Below are 15,917 nucleotides of genomic sequence, written 5' to 3' on the forward strand. Positions count from 1 at the left end.
TCCCAAAAATCATTTTTACGAAAAAATCACAAAAATCGAAAATTATATCACCGTTAAATCAAATGGTGGTCATTTTAGTTTCTTTGAATGATTGTATTCGTCTGTTCTTATCATTACAATTAGATGCCTTAATGGTTTTAGATTTATTTAATTTTTTGCAAGTATGATCGGTTTCGATTCGGGAGTAATCCTCAAATGTTCTTCAAATAAGATTATTTGAAGAATCACTCAATGGAAGGGGACTTTAATTTATCCAACTACTCTCGACGAAACAAGCGTTTGCATAAGTTCCGTATCATTTTTTGGGTGAATCCGTCCCTTGCATAAATGGCTCCCGCATAGCTGTCGGCAGCTTCAGCTCCGGCTCAACTTCGGGAAGTGGCAAGAAATAGCAATCAACCATGTCTTTGGACACATCCTTGAAACTAGTTGGGTTCCACTGCAGAATTGGATGAAAATCAATTAAATGATCACAGCTTGAGAAAAAAAATTTCAAAAAGGTTGTAATTTTCTCCGACTGGAAGTAAACTAGGTACCTTGGGTGCGAAGTCCTTGTCTACCAATCTTGCTCGAACGCCCTACAGATAGATATAAACGGGGCAATGTAATAGCAGATTAAAAGACGTTCACTCCATTGTTAACCAAAAAACGAAAGAAGAGGTTCACTCCATTGAACTTTGAGAATCACATACCTCAGAGAAATCACTAGAGACCCGGTTGGAAATTGCAGCAAGAGATGTACGATATTCACGAGCCTGACACTGATCAAGAGGTTGAAATCTGCCCTCACGTATCTGGATGCACGAATGAAAGTCAGGCATAGAGTGTAAAATCAATACAGGTCCAACTCCATAAACTGCTAACTCACCGATTGTAAAGAAACTATCAAACTCAAAGGGGAGGCTTCTTTTATTTTCTTGAGGACTGTTTTGCACCATTCATCATAAGAGTCAGCAGCTTCCTTTTCCTGTTCAATTAATTTATTTTCTTTTCAAAAATATTTACCAAAGTAAATTGTATAATGCATTCGATAAAAACATGGTAATGTATTTGAAAACTGATAGGCTGAATAATGGCATTATTATCATCAACCTTTTTCATTAGAACGACATCTCATACCTACCAACGCATCGAAAATTTCCTCAATCGTGTCATGGCTGAAACATCTATCAATAACGTCAAGCCTGAGTTGACATAAGAAAATGAAGATAAATAAAGTCAGACGCATAGATCGATGGTACTAGAAGTAGTTTCTCTGGAACTGATAAATCTTCGTGCTATTGCTGCAGTACCAAGAACGAAAATTACTTAGAAAGTATACTCCTCCTGTCTAGATAAACAAGGTCACCATATTGTTGTGCAAGAGCTGTTTCTATTACAGAAGGTTCATCCGTAACTAAATTTCCAAGGCGTTCTTCAACCATAGCAAGTCTCGGGCAGGAAGAGTTTTGGTGACTGTCAGATGCAGATTAACGATGAAATATTGAAACAAAGAAACAGAAGAATAAGGTGCAGTTTAAACAAACCGCATTTAACGTATAGTGCGTAGCAAGGCGACAGGCGATCATCTCTACACCATTCTCCTGCAAAAAAAAAAATGAAACCTGAAAACATAATTCTTTTTTTTTTTTTCGGTAATCGAAAACATGATCTTTTAGATATATGTAGAACTTGAAATTGTGATAAAGGCTGGACATCTCAAATGTACAAAAGTATATGATACCTAGGTAGCCAGGTAGACGAGACGGATAAAAGGAAGCCCCTGCATCAGGATGGAAACCTATCTGAGCCTCTGGATTGGAAAATATCTGCAAAAATCAAGCACACTTGAAAAGAATTGACAGAGACTTCATTTAAGACACGACAGGTAGAAAAGAAAAAGGAAGAGTTGTTTTCTTTTTCAGAATACTGGAAGATGCTTCTCTCAAGATGACAAAAAGCATACCTACGAGAGTCTTTGACGCGTAAGGATTTCTCCAAACTTGAAAATGATTTCATAGCAAAAAAACGTCACTTTTCCTAATATAGCAATAGTTCATCTTATTTACAGAATAATGTTGCACTATGTATGCATTGTAAAACTTGCACTTAGGATATTCAGCATTTCAAACTCTCAAGTATACGTGAACCAATTAACCATCTCCGCCCGCCCCCCCCCCCCCCCCCCCCAATATTCATATCTTCAACAAAGTTTAATGTCAAAACTTCAAATCACAACACCTAAAAAGTGGTGTGATCCAATCAGAAACAGAATAGGTGTCACACAATACATGGTTTCGCTAAAATCTTCTTGATGAATATATGAAATAATTCAGCCTTCAACAAAAACCACAACACCAGCATCTAGTACAACTGATTTGCAAAGTAAGAAGCAGCACATACAGTTTTATCAGTCACCACCCGAAGCATTCCTGGGATTGCAATTCCAGCCCCAGCTCCCATGGTGATACCATCCATGATAGCTACCTGCACAAATATGATCAAGTGATTATCAAAAGTGACATGTAAGTATTGACAGGAACCTGAAAAGGATATTTCTATGCATAACATATGTTTAACTTTGGTGTGCAACTCAGGTCGTAAATTCTGTAATACGATTACACGACACTGATTCACTGCTAGTATGGTACAAAGCACACTGGTTTAGAAAAGCTCAACACTCACATGCGGCTTCAGGTACGTTCCTTGAATACATACAAACTTATACAATGTCTCAAAAAACTTCTTACATTCATCAACATCCCCTGCACATAGTTAATGCATTTGATAAAACCAACAATGCCATGTAAGTATCAAACACTTAAGACCAGAAAGACTACGCTCCAAACAGCGTGAAAATGTGCATGAACAGTACCACAAAAAAAGGGTCTAATCAAAGTGATGCAACTTAAATCAGCCCAAAAGACAAGCAAGAAATAAGCTGTGAAGAAAAGGTTCAGTACTAGAAAGTAGAAATGGCATTCCCAAATCAGTTGAACGTTTATGATCGAATTTTAAAATACGTCATTATGTATACTAAAAATACAGTATCGAAGAATTTGTTCTCATTATGTCAATGAAACTAGAAAACAATCAATCTTGAGTTGATGCCCTGAACTACACGAGGTGTAGAGACGTAAACAAAACAAAAGATTGAGTTACCCTCATTAACTAGTTGATAGAGGCTGACAGCATCTGCGCCAGAGCAGAAGGCCCTCCCACTACCCTTCAAAAGGCAAAACATCAAGTATTCTTTCAAAATTAGTATTCTCAACACATTGCAAGAAGTTAAATAATCCGATAGATGAAAAAAAGCATGATGCCTTAAACCAGAAAACCGTGTCCCGCAAGGGAACAACATACTACCTTCATCAAGACAAATCCAATATCCGGGTTATCCTCCCATGATTCATACAGTCTCTTCAGTCGAGCTGCCTATAAAACCCAAGAGCAAAAACATCAAAAGATTCAAAATTTATCCGAAATAAGCAACACCATCATAACAAAAACTCTTAGGAAGCAACAAGATTTAAGAAACAGAAACGACACTAACCATGGAATTGTGGAGAGCGTTGAGTGCAGATGGTCCGTTGAGAATTGCTGCTCTCGATTTAGCTCTTCCCTCCACCGTAACCTGAGTTTTTACATTCGTAAAAAAATTAATGGATGCATTGCAACAAAACCCAAATTGAATTAATAAAAAGAAGAAAGATTTGTACTTCTGTGGAAATGAAATGATGAGAGAGAGAGAGAGAGAGCAGGTCTTGGACGTCGTCGTATTGGGCATAGCTTGGCTGAGCAGAAAAGGCTATGTGAGGAGAGAGAGAGCTTCTTCCTCTGACTCACGCACTTCCTGAGAGACTAATAATTTCTCTCAAAACCGTAAAATAGAAAAATTGAGTAAAATGATCATAAACCAAACATCAATTGATTAATGGATCAAAATTAAATATCAATGACACGCTGAGAAGAAAATCGATAAGATATCGACAACATACTAAAAAAATTATCATTTCGGTAAATAAGACTTAAAGAATGACTTTATTCAGATAAAATTACAAAGAACATCCAGTTTATTTCACCACGAGCTTGCTAAGCAACTGAATTACAATTTCCAATTGTATATAAATCCAAAAGCAAAGTAAATTTTAGTAGTTTAGAATCTCGTCTTATCGAATAAAAAAGAAGTCGAAAGCAATGTACATTTCAGCTCGTTCATGTACATTCTATCTTCATGGAATAGTAACAAATTGAAGTGCTCATCAACTTGGACAAGCCCTACCTTCTCCCAGCTCATCAACTGGCACGGCATAGGGGGAATCCCAGTCCGCGTCGAAAACATCTTGAAGCTGAGAAACAATGGCAGGGTTGTATGTACCAAAGCTGACACCAGCTGTTGTATAAAAGTAATCCCAAATGAGATTGCTCGTGCCTATGTGAGCTCGAACATCACTGACCGCATACTTTCCATGGTTGACCCTGGTGTAACCGGGGTATATGTTTCCGGTGTCGGTACCATTGGCAGTGGCAGGTCCGGTCAAGTTGAAACCCGGGACTACATAGTACTTGATCTCAACTTTCCCAGCGCAATGGTTATACGTAGACGAAGAGCAAAGGAAGTTGGAGTAGAGAAGAGATTTTAGGTACTGGTCTGTGCCGTCGATAAAATGTGCCCAGTATGCTACCAATATTTTCACTGTTGCTTTCTTTGAGAAGACAACCTATCAATTACAATTTAAGCATTTTGTAAGTGTTCTCTGAGAAGTGATTGTCACGCTCCGCTTTTCTCTCCAGCACTTCTCCCTCGTTCTTTCTAGTCTTAAGATTGAATAATAAAACGAGAAGGAAGAGAAGAGTGCAGAAGAGAAAATGAGAGTGAAAATCGCTATCCTTGTTTTAAGAAGTCGGAGAAGCATGAGTCCAAGAGCAGAAGTAATGACAGTGGAAGGTACCTCAGATATTGCAGAGGAGAGGGATGACCAGTAAACCGTTGGGTTCGTATACTGGGACTGACCAAGCCAGTCCATGGTACTAATTCGAACCGTTCCTCCACTTCCTACAGAATGAATAGTCTCTATCCAAGCCTGTTCATCAGCCTGGTACCTACCAAATGTCAACTGCAGATGACAATTTTCGTCAAGATAAAAAATGAAAACACGATGACGAAATAGAAAATTTGAGAAACGAAAATGGTAGATATTGTCTGGTTACCTCTGGAGGAGCAAAAGAGAGATAGCTGGACTGAGGCTGCAAGCTTGAATCATTATACCCAGGAGTCTGCAGTGGCAATTTGAACATGTAGGGATCGCTCAGTATAGGGTATCCAGCTACATGGTGAGTCTCCACCGTTCGAGGAAGAGGTGAACTGCAGTGACATAACTATACAAGTGTTAACTAAAGTTAACTGAAAGGGACCGTAGGAACCGCGTAACCATATAATTTGTTAGCACACTGTTGTTATACGAGCTAACCAGGAATTGATAATTGCTCTTAAATGACGAAAACAACAAATTGATCAACTTCCAGATTATCATACTTGAAGCGCAATGCATACAGTGCCCTAGATGCATAAATAATCAGAACCAGGTCATGGTATGAATATCCAGACACTTGATGCAAAGATCTCGATATGTATACCCAGCAACGTAAACTAGAAATGAGGTTCGTTTCATACCTACACCGCAATTTAGAATCCAAGAAGTGTGACCAGCAAGGAACTTGTCTGTCGACCTGCCACTGCTTATCTGATACAGTTGTCGTATGAGTTGTATGATCAAGAGATGCAAGTGTCCATAGGTTTTCAAAGTAGGTCTCAACCTTTCTTGCTATTTTCGGACAACCAACGAGATAAATTCCAAGTTCCTTCACCTGCAAACATTCAGTAGTAAGACGTTATAAGCCAAAACAGTACCCTATACAAAGTAACAGGATAAATCTGCAGAAGCAGCAAAGTTTCACAATTACTTGTGTGAGAGATTTCCAGTCATTGTTGGCGGATCCAATATACACGTCTCGGCGATCTGATATCCAGACTTTGGCATGGACTACGCCGGACCCCCACCATTTACTAAACAACAAAGTCACATTCTTTACATTTGGCCTTCCTGAAGCAAGGTTGGATGGCTCTGTGGTATAGTCGGGATACACACCTGAGTGGGATAGTAGCCTATAAGGCTAAAACTTCATCATTAACACAAACAATATAATCGCTTTTAAATAAGTAAAGCACATTCTATCTTTAAAACTGTGGTACGAAAATCTCTAGAATGCCTAAAAACGTTTTTAGCCAAGCAAAAGCACATCTGAAAATTCTTGGTATAAAAAGTGATTCTGGGCTATAAAGCACGCCCTTGGAAGTGCTATGTACTTCTCTAGAAAGCACTCACAAGTACTTTTTCAAGAAACACTAAAAACTTCATCAAACTTCCAATGAAAACGTTTATGGGCCACAGTTCTTTCAACTAAGCGATTTCAGATGCAACGTCAACAGTGCTTTTCCAAAAGTTCTTCTAACATGTTTGTCAGAAAAAAGTTAGAAGTGATTCTCCAGCAGGGCCAGCACTTAGATTTTATTAAAAATTACAAGCAGCTTCTAATAAAAGCTTTTATGAACATACATGCTTTCCATAGAAGCATTTTCAAATAAGCTGCTTATTTTGCCAAGTGCAAAGGTGTACACACCTGATGGAAACATTGCGATTAGCAGCATCGTCTATGGCGCCATAAACAGAAGCACCTTCCTGAGCTCCAAACCTCTGCAAATCCTCTTTCGAGTACCCGAAATCCCCGGAACGAGGATCTTCAGGCTGCGCGATTAGCTGCCAGTACTGAGCAATTACGTCCAGTCTCTCCGTCGAGTTCTTCGCCAGCCATTCCAACACATCCGCTGCACAAATTACAATCACAAAACATTTTAAAATATGAATAAATGAAAAAGTGAAGATTTTGCTTACCGGGCATGGACGGAAGCAGCATATACGCCACTAAACTCTTTTTCCCATGAAAAATCTTCAGCCAAAATCATATCATGTTGTTGGAAAGTAAGTTAATAGAATTGTATCCAAATTTTAATTTAATTTCATCGTTCGAAGTTGCCCCACTAAAAAATGTGTCTGGGTCCGTCCATGTTCCTGGGTTTTGAATTTTGAGCGGTAAATGAATGTTTACCGGTGGAAAGGACGCCGGGGACGCGGCGGAGAGCCGGCACGTCGGTGGGGATGGATTGGACGAGCCACGCTTTGCATTGGGATGAAGATTCAGTGGCGGGTAGCAGAGAGAGACTGAGTAACACGACGAGTGCAATCACGGCGGCGGCGGTGATTCTTCTGTGACTGCGATCGACTTTCATCTTTTGATTCGGTTTAATCTGTGGCTATCGTTTCACGGATTATTGGCTAATCCTTGAGTTTACGAGGTGATCCAATGGGGAAGAGAAAAGAAAGTCAAAGACTCGAACTTGAAAGATTATCGAACGTTTACGTTAGTTTCTATACTAGCAAAGTTCGAAATTACAAGATCATTCATCTCTCCCCGAATCTCTTCTATTAAGGTCATCGGATCAAGTGATTTGGACCTATGAAATTTAATCCAACAGCTAAAAATAAAAATCTTTTAAAAATTATAATAATTTTAACTGTTTGATCAAATGAACTTGTAAGTCTAAGGGGATTTGTTGCTAATTGTCAAGAGATTTGTAGGTAAAATGGACTTGTAGGTCTAAAGTGGATTTGTGCTTTAGCGGTTAAAAGTGTTTGTTTAAATAGTATCTTGTATTCGAACTTTGCTGACCAACCTGACCAAGGGTATATGTATTTGGCATCACAAGTGAATTGTAGCTTTATTGTTAAAATTGTGTAACCAATCCAGCGTAAAAGATTTGTATTTTAAGTGATTCTATAGCTTCAAATTCGATAATTTAAAGTTTGGATGTCATGTGTTTGAAATTAACTGACTTAACGAAAGTATTCAGTTGATATTTTGAAGAATTTTAATTCTATTAATAAATTTAGGGTATTCAATCAGTATTTTATGTGATTCTGTGAAATTCCAAGTGTATTCTATTAGAAGTTTATCTTAGAAATCAAGTGTATTCAATTAGGATTTTAAAAAAGTTTAAAAAAGTTTAAAAGTTGAGAAATTCAAGAAAATCTGGATTATAATGTATTTTAAGCATTCACAAATGTCACATCTATTTTACTTGAAATCATCAATTACATCCTATCAAACTCCATGGAATTCATTTTGCTCAACAACCATCTAGCAAGACATCTACCTTTCTTTGAACAAACGATATTATCTACATTAAAGGAGAAAGTAAGCTTAACAATCTAGCAATAATGTAGTTCACTTCTCGTCTTCCTTTTTTTAAATAGTCGATCTAATATAGGGATTCAAATTGATACCTCATTTTGACGTAAGAATAGACCAATAACTAATCGATGAACTTTTCATATACTTGAAATTCAATTTGAAGACAATGAAAGAGATAACTGATCTGAGATATTCCAACTCCAAAAGAACAAGCACTTAAGCAGAAACACAGATCAATTTTCAAGTGGAACCAAAAGATGTTAGACAAGGCACTCCGATAAACTGATTACATTTTAACTATAGTAAACTCCATTTGAGATAATACATGCTTGATAGATTGAAGGACAATATGATCATCAGCTACAACAAATCCCTACTCCTTTGTACACTTGCAGTGGAATTTTCTGAACTCGTTCAATTCGGGTCAGACCTGAAATCCCCATTTACGAGATGGAATACCTCCTCTGTCTCGAAGATGATACCGACTTTGAATCGCCAGGAACATTTGAAGTTGGACTATGAGAACTCCCGGATGTCTCGGAGCTCTTGTTCTCTACATGCCCCTTCCCCACAGACCACAATTTATCGAAGATTCTCCTCGACCTAGATGGAAGCAATTGCGCACCACTTCGGCTGTTTTTACTGTTGTTCTTTCCCAGTTTTGCGTTCTTCTGGAACTCTTCAGTTACCTTCATTTGGCTCATCTGTTTTCCCAACGGCTTGCAGTTTTCTTCTGCTATCTTGTCACATTCCTCGTCCAAATTTGTTGTGGAAAGTGAAGTGTCACTGGGATGGTTGTTAAGGGCTTGAACGCTAGCTGCAGATCTTATCTGCTCAAAGAAGAGAACTTGAACAACGACTCGAAGTGGGAGCTGCTCGTTCTGTGCAGCATCCATCGATGCCTCCAGTGTAAGTTTCTTGACATCCATCAATGCACAAATTCTTTTCCTTTCAGCCTTTGTCAAATTAGGGTGCTCCTGGAGACGCGGCTAATCAGTATTCATGCAAATAATTCACAAATCTGAAGGGCTGTATATATTTCCCAGAAATCGACCAATCTGGTCGCATTCTAAGTCTCTCATTACAATTTAATACAAAGACAAAATAAATAGCAGTGACTCACATGATCGCATTCCTCGTTTATAGTACTTATTAGGCATAGAACTTGGTACAGTTTTAAACATACATAATTTGAATAATATCTTATTCACATCATGACGAAACAGAACAAAGTAAGATCCAAAAGTGTTTAAAATGCTTGTAGCGACAAGAAAGTTTTTTGGCATCAAATAGTTTCACTTTCAGATCTAATGGTCAGTTAAGGTTTGAAAGAAAAAAGGTACATCCTAATAGATCAGAGCTTCCTGCAACCTCTTTACTTAAATCTCAGAATCATGACAAGGCAACTCTAGTGCGAAAACAAAACGCATGACGGAGAATAAATAAACATGTGGATATGGCTTAAACGCATACCTTCAGGTAGATGTCAATGGCTTTGTACAACCCATCGTGAATTGGCCTTGCTGACTCGGGAACTGATTGTGATAACTCTACGAAACTACTGAGGTTAAGATTTGGGTCATGTGCAATTTCTGCAAGATACCCATCGACCAGTCTACCAACACCCAACAACGATCCATGCCCTAATATAAAAGTATCAGTCCCCTTTTCATTCTTCTCGACAACATCCAAATCCCACTTGTACTTTTCACGCATCACATACTGACTCACAACAGACAGAACCAACTCAACGTCATATATAGTAATTTGAGGAGATCGTGCGGGGATCAACAAGTCACCTACACGAGCTTCATGCAACTTCAAACTGATCCTCTTCACCAACTCCTCCCTCAACAACTCGTCTGCTCCAACCAAAATAGAAACTTTCAAAAGTTTCAGCAAGAAACTGGATGAACAACCCATACCTTTGTCAGACGGCAATAAGCAAATAATTGTTTCTACCAGAGATTTGTTCCTCAAGGCATGTTCGTCCAAAACCAGTGCTTCAACAGAATCTGGCAACCATCTAACTGCGTAAGTCTTCAGAGCCTCCCCAATAACAGTGCCATCCATTCTTCCCTTTGATTTCACAGCAATAATAACTCGTTTGTAGAGATCAATATCCAGCTCACATATGTCTTCAACCCACCAATCCCTTGGAACTTTTTCAAATTTGTCTCGATAATTCATCCCTGCTTCAATAATTTTATCACGCTCTGCTAATTTTCTGTTATATGTGTAGGACCAAGTGATGTTGGCAGGGTCTACAGATGTTTTAGAAGCAATTGAGTCTATGCATCTTCCAACAATCTTCAGATCTTCAGACCACGACAGAAGAGGTTTAGTGGTTTGTAGCACAATGATGGAATCTTTCCAGCTACGGAAGATGCTTGAGTTAAGGAACACCTCAATTTTGTATATTAGGTTACTGTGATCAACACCCTCAGTCATTTCCAGATACTCAGCAGCACATCGAGCAGCCACAACATTGTAAGCGTTGAGAGTAACAGTCATTCCATAGCAAAACTTTGCACAAATTTCAAAGGATTTTGGCCCACCAGGAAAATCAACCATGTCAATTTCTTCAGAATCCTCATTGGCTTTTGATACTAGTTTTTGCAGGCGATTGCTCTTGGACAAGAGAGGGAACTGGAAAAACAGTTACAATCAACAATAAGAAACAGAGCACGCTTCAGCAGAGAAAGCAGCAGTCATTCGAGTAACAAATGTACCATTCAATAATGATCATGTACATTTTAGATTTGACCACCACTATTATGTTCATACGAACACAAATCATAAAAAAACATTCATATGCATATATGACTCCAAACAAATCTAATAATGCTATTATAGTAAAAAATTCATGTAAATTGATGAACAAGGGTGGCAAGGAAAAAATACCTTGTGAAGGTAAAACTTCACTTCCCCAACATTAATAACAACATCCGTCTGCAGTTCAGACGACACGTATCTGCATGAACATATGAAAACCAGTTAATCACACAGACACAAGGATGATAGAAACTACAATAAGACATGCATTTACAAAATATCTCTATAACTGGATCCTTATGATGCACGGAGTTACAAAAAATTCAAATATAAACTGTCGGGCTTAAGCGCGTCAAGATTTTCGTTCTTCTTAGTTAAGATTTTACTATGAGGAGGTGGTTTTTGGTAAACTCCAACACCGATGTCAGATTATAGACTTCAGATTCAAGTTATAACTGAAACTAAAATGTCATAAGGAAACTAGACATACAAGAATTAAGCAAGTTTCAATCATTTGCATATTTATTCAAATGACGCCGAAACAATCCACCGGAAGAAAAACACCTCCCGTAATTCGTTTAAATTCCTCATTCACCGGAAGAATTTAGCCGGCGTGATGGTTACAGATCTTGGGGGTACTCCATATGACATTTCCACATTTGGACCACAAAACTCAATAAAATAGTGACATTCCAAATGCAGGACCACATCCTGAAAGACAGCTTCCACACCCCCATAACTCCCTTTAACCCTACACTCTCCAAAATTAAAATAGCAATAATTTAAAGGGCAGAAAGAAAAACAACGATAAGAACAGCACAAAAACGCCCATGTGCTTTCGTCTCTTGTTTATTATCTCCTCAAAAGTTTCTTGTAATTATCCTATCACAAAAATAAAGGGTTCTTTTCTTGGAAGGTGGCAGCTAATCTTTCACCTTTCCAGTATATAGGTATATAAATCACCATCTAATGGCAAAGTTGTAATTTCACCCCCTTTCTTTCACCATTCAGTGGCAGCAATTCACATGCTCTGTACAAAAACAGAGCATGCTTGCAGAAAGAAACTCAAACGCACATGTTTTGTCAAGCAAAAATGAACAATTTCACGGTTCTAGAGAGAGATGAAGGACCTCATTCGTTTGAAATTTCACAATTATAGAGAGAGAAAAAAGAGACCCATAATTCAGAATCTAAGAGAAGTTCATCAAGTTCATAGCATTGACAGGAGAGGCAAAAATAAATAAATAAACAAAACATGAAAAATTCGAAAAGGGATTTTAGATAGAAAAATTGGAGTTCGTGATGCAAAAAATTATGAGCACAGAGAAAAAGTGAAAACCCGTTTTACCTGATAGACTTGCCATCAGCCTGAAATGCATCAGGCTTAGACCCCAGTTTCATAAACTTCATTTTTGTACCAAAATACCCTTCGAAGCAACCAGAAATTACAGCACCAAACTCCTACAGACGAAGTCCTACTCCTCCACAGAGATTAAGGACTCCGTTTCCGTTTCTTCTCAATCTGCGGCCAATGCCAACTTTCTCTCTCCTCCCTCTCCCTCTAAAATAGCCGGTCCTGAGGAACACTCGGCCGAACACAGAGACGAAAGCCCTCTCCGCCCTTGAGGACCAAACCAAATTCTTACCCTCTCTGTTTTTCTCTCTAAAGCACGCAACCAGGAGACCATAAACGTTATAGCAAAATCCTCGACCTTTACGCCCTCCCCATTCGCTTCGCAAGCCTTTATGATGACATTGATGACGCTTCTTACACAAAACCCACGACTATTTCCCCCCAACAGGAAAACCCCACAAGCCCAAAAATACAAAAAATGAAGAAAGTAACGAAATTTAAGAGGATATTTATGAATAAACTCCACCCTCTATCTCCTTTTCTCTCTCTAACCCACAACTATTTCCCCCTAAGAGAAATGCTAATCACAATCCCACAACCCAAAAAATAAAAAATAAAAAATAAAAAAATGCAGAAAGAATTGATTTTTCGCAGAGGATTTTTATGAACAAACCAAACCCCTCTCTCTCTCTACTTTCTCTCTCTAACTGTCTGCAAGCAGAGGGGAATAATAAATTCTCGCCGCCTTTGCTTTAAATCACTTCCTGATACGCTGAAGATCTTCCCCTCTGGCTCGTTTCTTTATGATTTTTTTTCCCAAGGCGCGAATCTCGACGACGAGTCGATGATGATATTGTAATCTGACGCGGCTGTCTCCTCCTCCTCCGAAACTTGCAGCGGAAGAGAAAAAGAGGAAAGAGAGAGAGTGGTGGTGGTGTGAATTTTGGGTCTAGTGAGAGAGTGTGGGTGTGTATATAGAGCAGGGAGTGTGTAGACAGAGTGGCTCAGAGGACATAGCTTTTGTGCCGCTAAAGCACGCCACCCTTTTATGGTCGATTTTGCCCTTTGTAATTTGCGGTTTATGCCCGAGGAAGGAGGGTGGACGATGGTCACGATATTGAATTACGCGGGAGATGTTGATTACGCGCCGGGTAAGGAGAGTGGACGATGTTGGTGGGGACCTTGTGCCGGGTGGATGTTCCTGCCATTTGACGTCTAGTTAAGATGAGCAACTTTTTTACTTTTGACGTCTAAAACTATCTTCAAGGAAATATCAAATTTTAAATTTTAAATTTAAATTTAATAGGTTACGTAGTATTTTGATATTTTTTTTAGAAAAATTATATTTTGATATGTTAAATTAAATTATTATTTTATTACATTATTTTATTTTCTTTATTTTTGTTATATATTTAAAGAAACATTAAATTAATAGAAAAATAGTAGTTTGAAGTAAAAGCAACAGCGACATGGCCTTCTGCTTCAGTGGGCATTTCATCGAAGCAAATCTTGAGCAAAAACTCTTCAAGTTTTTGTGCGAGATCGACCTTCCAATTGGATTCTAGGTCACGCTCTAGTCGCACTCTATGAAATCCGCCTCTATTGTTGTCGTTGCTTCCACTAGATACTCTTCAACTTTTTGTGCGAGATTGAATTCCCAATTAGATTCTACACACTCTGCTTGCATTCTATGAAATCCGTCTCCACCGTCGCCGTTGTTGCTTCCACCCGCTTCATCTTTGGCGTAAGTCATCTTCTGTGAATGGGATTGGGCATTAGCGCATTGTGAAGGTGCTAGATTCACATTTGGTGGAGACTAGGGTTTTTCAATTTGGGGTTTCGAAAGCAATGATTTTTAAGTCGAAATTGGTCCACACAGTTTGTGATAGATGGGAAATCAATGATTTTCTTTGCGATTGCAGTTTGTGAGATTGGTCTTGGTTCAACATGAAGATGGGTAGAGTGAGAGAAGGCAAAAAATTTAATAAAAAATATTTAGTAATTAATTAAAATTTATTTGACAACAACCCCTCCTGCTACCTTTTCATGTAATGCCATATAAGATTTGACATTTCGGTTGAAAATTATAATGTTGTTATTTGTTACTATTATTGATGATGTGGACATTTTGATATCTCCTTTAGAGATGCTCTAAGTCTATATTTAACTTAAGATTGGGAATTCGACATAAAAAAATTTTAATTAAACAAAAAAAAAACTTAAGAAGGGGAATGCCTAGTTTAGGAGAGCAATTAGGACTCGTTTGAGCGTAGTTTTAAAATGATTAAAAATGTTTTTAGTAAAATTATTTTTTTATTTTAAAGTACTTTACAAAAGCTATTTAAGTGTTTCCTCATAATTCACTTGTATTTTTATTAAGAAATAGTTTCACAAAACAGTGATCTAAAGTGTTTTTGTCATTTAAAAATCACTTCCAAACAAACTATTATACGACAACGATATACTGACATTGTATGTTCGTGTTAATAATACAATGCTATTATTAGCAATGTGCTTGTGTCACATTTTTATTGGTTTAAGGTAAAATTTAAGTTAGTTGTCATGTGATAAAGAAAGTAACGAAAATATATATTTTCAATCATTGAATGACAAAATTTATCTTGGTCTTGAGGTTATTCTTCGATAGTAATCTTGATTTTGCTTGTAAAAAACTGTAATTTCATTACAATGGAGAAAATCAAAACATGTCTTATCATAATTCTAACTCATTAATTCATTTTCTTGAACTATATAATTAGTGATAATTGAGATCATGTCATGAACCTAAAATGTAAGATCAACAAAGAAACCCGCATGTTACAACTTAAGTGAATTTGTAACTACCACACTAAAACATCACTCATTAGGTAAATAATCAACCACATTTATTAAGTAAAACATGTGATTACATTTTTATAATTGATTTTTCAATTTGTTCAAATAACTATTTTATAATCTTCCCACAGTATAATAGTCGTCGGAAATTTAACCCACCAACCATCACCCGTTCAAATTTATTATTATGCATGGCATATGCATGGACCAGATCTATCTATCTTAAGCAGTAAATTCCAAAACGACATGCAGCCACGAGTCAATTGGTCAAACAAACCAATTTAGACACCTAATTTTTCCTTTGATTGATTCTGTTCTTTTAATAAGATGGCGAGCATCTTCAAAAGAAAAGTCAAAATCTTAGGTGAAATACTATTGTGCATATTTGATATTAAAAGTATCTTTAATCGAAGTATTATTTGTTAACTAGATTTGAAAGCTCAATGATTTGATGTCAAATTCGACATCAATATCAAATTTATTTTTAATTCATTTTAATAATGAATCCCTTATTCCACTAACATTTCAACCAATCAAAATTTTATTTCAAATTTTATTTAATAATTACAATCATTTAAAGTTCTATTTAAATAATACAATAACATTTGACAATTTGGTTTGAAAATTACAAAATTTGACATAAGACTTCAGAATGCCACGTCAG

The 15,917-nt window shown here is 37.4% G+C and overlaps 3 protein-coding genes across 4 annotated transcripts; all 3 read right to left on the reverse strand.

Annotated features, from left to right (window-relative positions):
- Positions 1 to 53: 53 nt before the first annotated feature.
- On the reverse strand, positions 54 to 3,992 carry LOC103953637 (3-hydroxyisobutyryl-CoA hydrolase-like protein 2, mitochondrial). Its single transcript, XM_048590360.1, has 15 exons — positions 3,978 to 3,992; positions 3,699 to 3,773; positions 3,533 to 3,613; positions 3,346 to 3,414; positions 3,142 to 3,205; positions 2,665 to 2,744; positions 2,383 to 2,466; positions 1,697 to 1,808; positions 1,529 to 1,585; positions 1,309 to 1,435; positions 1,124 to 1,184; positions 869 to 967; positions 693 to 794; positions 537 to 578; positions 54 to 439 (listed from the first exon to the last, which is right to left on the reverse strand). The coding sequence occupies exons 1-15, from the start codon at positions 3,990 to 3,992 to the stop codon at positions 296 to 298; spliced, it is 1,212 nt and encodes a 403-aa protein (XP_048446317.1). The 3' UTR covers positions 54 to 295.
- A 9-nt stretch (positions 3,993 to 4,001) lies between these two features.
- On the reverse strand, positions 4,002 to 7,466 carry LOC103953646 (phospholipase D Z). The gene is made up of 7 exons (XM_048578752.1): positions 7,147 to 7,466; positions 6,661 to 6,865; positions 5,944 to 6,145; positions 5,654 to 5,847; positions 5,191 to 5,344; positions 4,932 to 5,096; positions 4,002 to 4,700 (listed from the first exon to the last, which is right to left on the reverse strand). The coding sequence occupies exons 1-7, from the start codon at positions 7,325 to 7,327 to the stop codon at positions 4,242 to 4,244; spliced, it is 1,560 nt and encodes a 519-aa protein (XP_048434709.1). The 5' UTR covers positions 7,328 to 7,466; the 3' UTR covers positions 4,002 to 4,241.
- Positions 7,467 to 8,505: 1,039 nt separating this feature from the next.
- LOC103953580 (BTB/POZ domain-containing protein NPY1) lies at positions 8,506 to 12,608 on the reverse strand. Of its 2 annotated transcripts, none has more exons than XM_009365346.3 (4): positions 12,413 to 12,608; positions 11,194 to 11,263; positions 9,763 to 10,938; positions 8,506 to 9,266 (listed from the first exon to the last, which is right to left on the reverse strand). In XM_009365346.3, the coding sequence occupies exons 1-4, from the start codon at positions 12,472 to 12,474 to the stop codon at positions 8,733 to 8,735; spliced, it is 1,842 nt and encodes a 613-aa protein (XP_009363621.1). In that variant the 5' UTR covers positions 12,475 to 12,608; the 3' UTR covers positions 8,506 to 8,732. The 2 variants fall into 2 exon arrangements, with proteins under 2 accessions (XP_009363621.1, XP_048434729.1); XM_048578772.1 differs by lacking the exon at positions 12,413 to 12,608 and adding an exon at positions 11,555 to 11,961.
- Between the last annotated feature and the right edge of the window lie 3,309 nt (positions 12,609 to 15,917).

Source organism: the organism of the source record quoted next, unplaced genomic scaffold (genome assembly GCF_019419815.1).
Source record: "Pyrus x bretschneideri cultivar Hongxiangsu unplaced genomic scaffold, Pyrus_bretschneideri_v1 Contig1, whole genome shotgun sequence".
NCBI lineage: Eukaryota > Viridiplantae > Streptophyta > Magnoliopsida > Rosales > Rosaceae > Pyrus > Pyrus x bretschneideri.

What these genes read in the sequence shown, in the direction of transcription:
- LOC103953580 (XM_009365346.3), bottom strand. Translation starts at nt 12,474, where the DNA reads ATGAAGTTTATGAAACTGGGGTCTAAGCCTGATGCATTTCAGGCTGAT. An exon ending in GCTGATGGCAAGTCTATCAG is followed by an intron (nt 11,264 to 12,412) that starts GTAAAACGGGTT and finishes ATGTTCATGCAG; the next exon opens with ATACGTGTCGTCTGAACTGC. An exon ending in CCATTGACATCTACCTGAAG is followed by an intron (nt 9,267 to 9,762) that starts GTATGCGTTTAA and finishes CCGCGTCTCCAG; the next exon opens with GAGCACCCTAATTTGACAAA.
- LOC103953646 (XM_048578752.1), bottom strand. Translation starts at nt 7,327, where the DNA reads ATGAAAGTCGATCGCAGTCACAGAAGAATCACCGCCGCCGCCGTGATT. An exon ending in ACTGGAAATCTCTCACACAA is followed by an intron (nt 5,848 to 5,943) that starts GTAATTGTGAAA and finishes GAATGTTTGCAG; the next exon opens with GTGAAGGAACTTGGAATTTA. An exon ending in GATTCTAAATTGCGGTGTAG is followed by an intron (nt 5,345 to 5,653) that starts GTATGAAACGAA and finishes ATGTCACTGCAG; the next exon opens with TTCACCTCTTCCTCGAACGG.
- LOC103953637 (XM_048590360.1), bottom strand. An exon ending in TACGCACTATACGTTAAATG is followed by an intron (nt 1,436 to 1,528) that starts CGGTTTGTTTAA and finishes ACTCTTCCTGCC; the next exon opens with CGAGACTTGCTATGGTTGAA. An exon ending in TGATAGTTTCTTTACAATCG is followed by an intron (nt 795 to 868) that starts GTGAGTTAGCAG and finishes TCGTGCATCCAG; the next exon opens with ATACGTGAGGGCAGATTTCA.